The 3388-nt window shown below is 37.8% G+C and overlaps 1 protein-coding gene across 1 annotated transcript; it reads left to right on the forward strand.

The window, feature by feature from the left end:
- Positions 1-1765: 1765 nt before the first annotated feature.
- Positions 1766-3038, forward strand: LOC129778312 (uncharacterized). Its single transcript, XM_055785136.1, has 2 exons — positions 1766-1827; positions 1891-3038. The coding sequence occupies exons 1-2, from the start codon at positions 1807-1809 to the stop codon at positions 2635-2637; spliced, it is 768 nt and encodes a 255-aa protein (XP_055641111.1). The 5' UTR covers positions 1766-1806; the 3' UTR covers positions 2638-3038.
- The last annotated feature ends 350 nt before the right edge of the window (positions 3039-3388 follow it).

Below are 3388 nucleotides of genomic sequence, written 5' to 3' on the forward strand. Positions count from 1 at the left end.
GCGAGGACAAAAGTACTCGCAGTTTGCATTTATTTGCAGAGCCGATTTCCCCAGAAACCTCGGTTTTGAAGTCTGTGTTAGGGAAACACATTTCAATCGGAACAAAAATACCCCCGATTTGTATGAATACGCAATGCCGATTTCCCCACGCTTCATGGATTTGAAGTCTGTGTTAGGGAAACACATTCCAGTCGGAACAAAAATACCCCCGACTTGCATGAATTTGAAATACCGATTTCTCCAGGCACCTTGGTTTAGAAATCTTTATTAGGGAACACATTTCGGTGGGAACAAAAGCTCCCCCTACTTTCGTGTGTTCTTTTTCTTCTTTTTGGCTTTAAGAGGGTTTAAACTTTTCAGTTCACTCGCCTCTAGGCTCTTTCTAGTGCTTGCAAGGCCGATTTCGCTGCTTGGTTTTAAAGTCTGTGTTAAGGAACATTTTTCGATGAGAACAAAAGTCCCCCTACTTTCATGTATTTGCAATGCCGATTTCCCCAAGGCTGCTTGGTTTTGATGGCTGTGTTAGGGAAACCGTAAATCGGGCCAATCAAAACGATGCAGTTAGGGCGTTTAGATAACGCCTAATATTTTACAGTTATTCAATTGTTTATCTAATGAAAAACAACATTTTGTTAGTTGCGATAGATGCGTAGAAATATTCCCTATCAAGTGATGCAAACATCTCCTATCCAGTACGTAATGTTCGAGCTATAAGCATTCGAAACCTTTCATTTTTTCCTGCATGTTCTGTGTTTAGGTTTTCATTTTACCCTCCATATATTCCGGTTAGACGTAGTCCCACGTCAATATAACTTCAGTTTTTCCTATAAAAGAAGGACAACACGCAGTTCCGGTCACATTCAGCTTTAATGGTATTCATCTTGAAAGTAAAAAATGAACATTTGTATTTCTTGACAACTTTTTGTTGATGTTGAGTGTGTTTTTTGCTCAGTACTTTTACGGTTTGACTATGCGCTGCTGTGCAATGCATTTCTGTATTTCTTCGATACATTCGTCACTGTTTGCACTCCTCTTGGAAAGGTTTCAGAGTACGCAAGTCCGGCCAATGCTAGGAAAATTATTAGAAATAGTTAAGTTAGAGTGAGAAATACGTGTTCAAAATATTTGAACAACACCAAGCGATAATTTTCATTTATATTTCAACAATTTAAAACAGCATTCTGGCATCTTATTATAATAGGGAGTAAATCGCTTCACGAATACGAACGAATTATTTTGACCTATTTTGGCGTTTGTTTCGCGTCAAGACAATGTTGCCACTTTTGCATATGTCGATTGGGTTTGAATCTTGGGTGGATTTTAAAATGCACAAGTCGATCTCGTTCGGGTTACAGAATGCAACATTGTGCTTATTTCAAACCCGATCGTGAACCGGAATAAGGGTTAGTTTGTTACCAGATGATGCAGAAAACCATTCGCCCCGGGATGCAAACCTGTTGCATCACGGGGGCGAGGCGCCGATTGATCGCGATAAGCTGGTGTTTCGGGGTCAAATTGTCAAAAATGTCAAATTGTGGAATACGTTTGGTTTCCGATAGAATCTGGCTCGAATCAGCTCGAAAAACAAAATAACATTTCTTTCGGATGATCCCATTCGATCAGATTCTAGAAAATCTGCAATCATTCGAACATTACTATTCCCACCTTTTTCGATTCTATAATGCGTGCTACGAAAGAGGGTAACCTTGCATATAAGATGTTGAATTAAAATACATTTCTGAATGGTTTATTTGTTTACCAACAGCTTCAAAAGTCTCAGCTTCGAAACAAACATACGGCAAGGCAATGAAGGGCGCAAATTTAGAGGTATTTCCAGACCATTGATAAACAATCAACACATTTCGCGCGATATATACAATAACTTTGTAGCCTGAGATGCATCAGTCGCTGCCACCAAAAATCTGGAAACGGGATGAGATGCTCGCATTCTTAGATATCTTTGAATCTACATTCCATTCATCGGTCTCCGATCCGTTCGATTCAGAAGCAGATATGTGGGAATGTATTTCGAATAAACTGCACGCTCAAGGTTACACCGCGTCGGCTCAACATTGCCAAAGGAAATGGAATTTTCTGTACAAAACATACATCAACAATCAAAATACACAGGGCGTATATTACGCAAAAATAAAACGTATCGTTGAATTCTCACAGCAACTGAATGAACAGTCAGAATTGCTCGAGCTAAACGATGACGATGATGCTGGTGAAGAAGGACATGAGAGCCAGGTCAAAAACGAGTTCTCTGTGGCGGAAGAAGAGCACCTGGCGGTCGAAATGGAAGAGGAGATGGAACAAGTTGAACCAATCGAAGCGGAATTTTTAACAGAAGCATTTATTAAATCAGACGATGGGACAGTGCAAACACAGCAAGAGCTAACAGACGACAATGCAGCAACAGCCTACGACACTGGTCAAAAAGAACCTATACGTGAAAGACATTCGGCTAGCGACGAGCATAACTTAATGGATGTATTATTGGATATAGTTAAGAAAATAGAAGTTATTCAAAAAGTTCAAAAAGATCAGGGACAACGTCTGAAAGAAATGGAATCTCTGCATCTACAGAATAGGTTCACATTACTGGAAATCAAGAAACATTTGAATGTAGATTGAAGATAGTTACTTCTACAATTACATGGCTGATATCCATTTATTAGTAATGTTTATGAATCATGTTTTTTTGCGTGCGTGCAAAAATAAAAACTGCTTAATTCTTTGAGGTAAATCTTCATTTTGCTCAAAGACTCCCGTCTGGTATATATATTTTATCCAACGCTGCTTTATTGTGTTAATCTCTTCCGAATGATAGAATTTGTTCAAGTCTAATAAATAGCATCGTTCGAATTAAAAAAATCCAGCCAGCCATTTCTTCGAATTGGGTGACAAATAGTAGTCCGAGGGAGTCATGCCTGGAGAATAGGGGGAACAAGTGAAGCAAGTTGTAACCCTATCTCCATTAAGTGAGAAAGAATCACGGGTTTTTACAATAAAAATAATGTGCTCTTTTCTCAATCGTCCGTAAAAATAATGAATTTGTTGATTTAACAACATACAATTCGATATAATTCAAAAACTATAATTCTGCATTCCATTGTTAACATTTAAATTATATTCAATGTAACTTTTATAACTATGACATTATGTCCTGTTTTTACATCAATGCCTCCCAACGAATATTCGCTCGATTAATCGAATATTGAAAAACAATTATTCTAATGAATTATTGTAAAATATTCCAACGATCCATAATCGAATAATCGAAAAATTGAGACATCTCTAGTTACATGCATTCCTTGAGTAGCATATGGAATTTTGCAACATTTGAGTTGATTGAAAAGTTCGTGCAAAGTCAGAAGAATGCAAA

Source organism: Toxorhynchites rutilus, chromosome 3 (assembly GCF_029784135.1).
Source record: "Toxorhynchites rutilus septentrionalis strain SRP chromosome 3, ASM2978413v1, whole genome shotgun sequence".
NCBI lineage: Eukaryota > Metazoa > Arthropoda > Insecta > Diptera > Culicidae > Toxorhynchites > Toxorhynchites rutilus.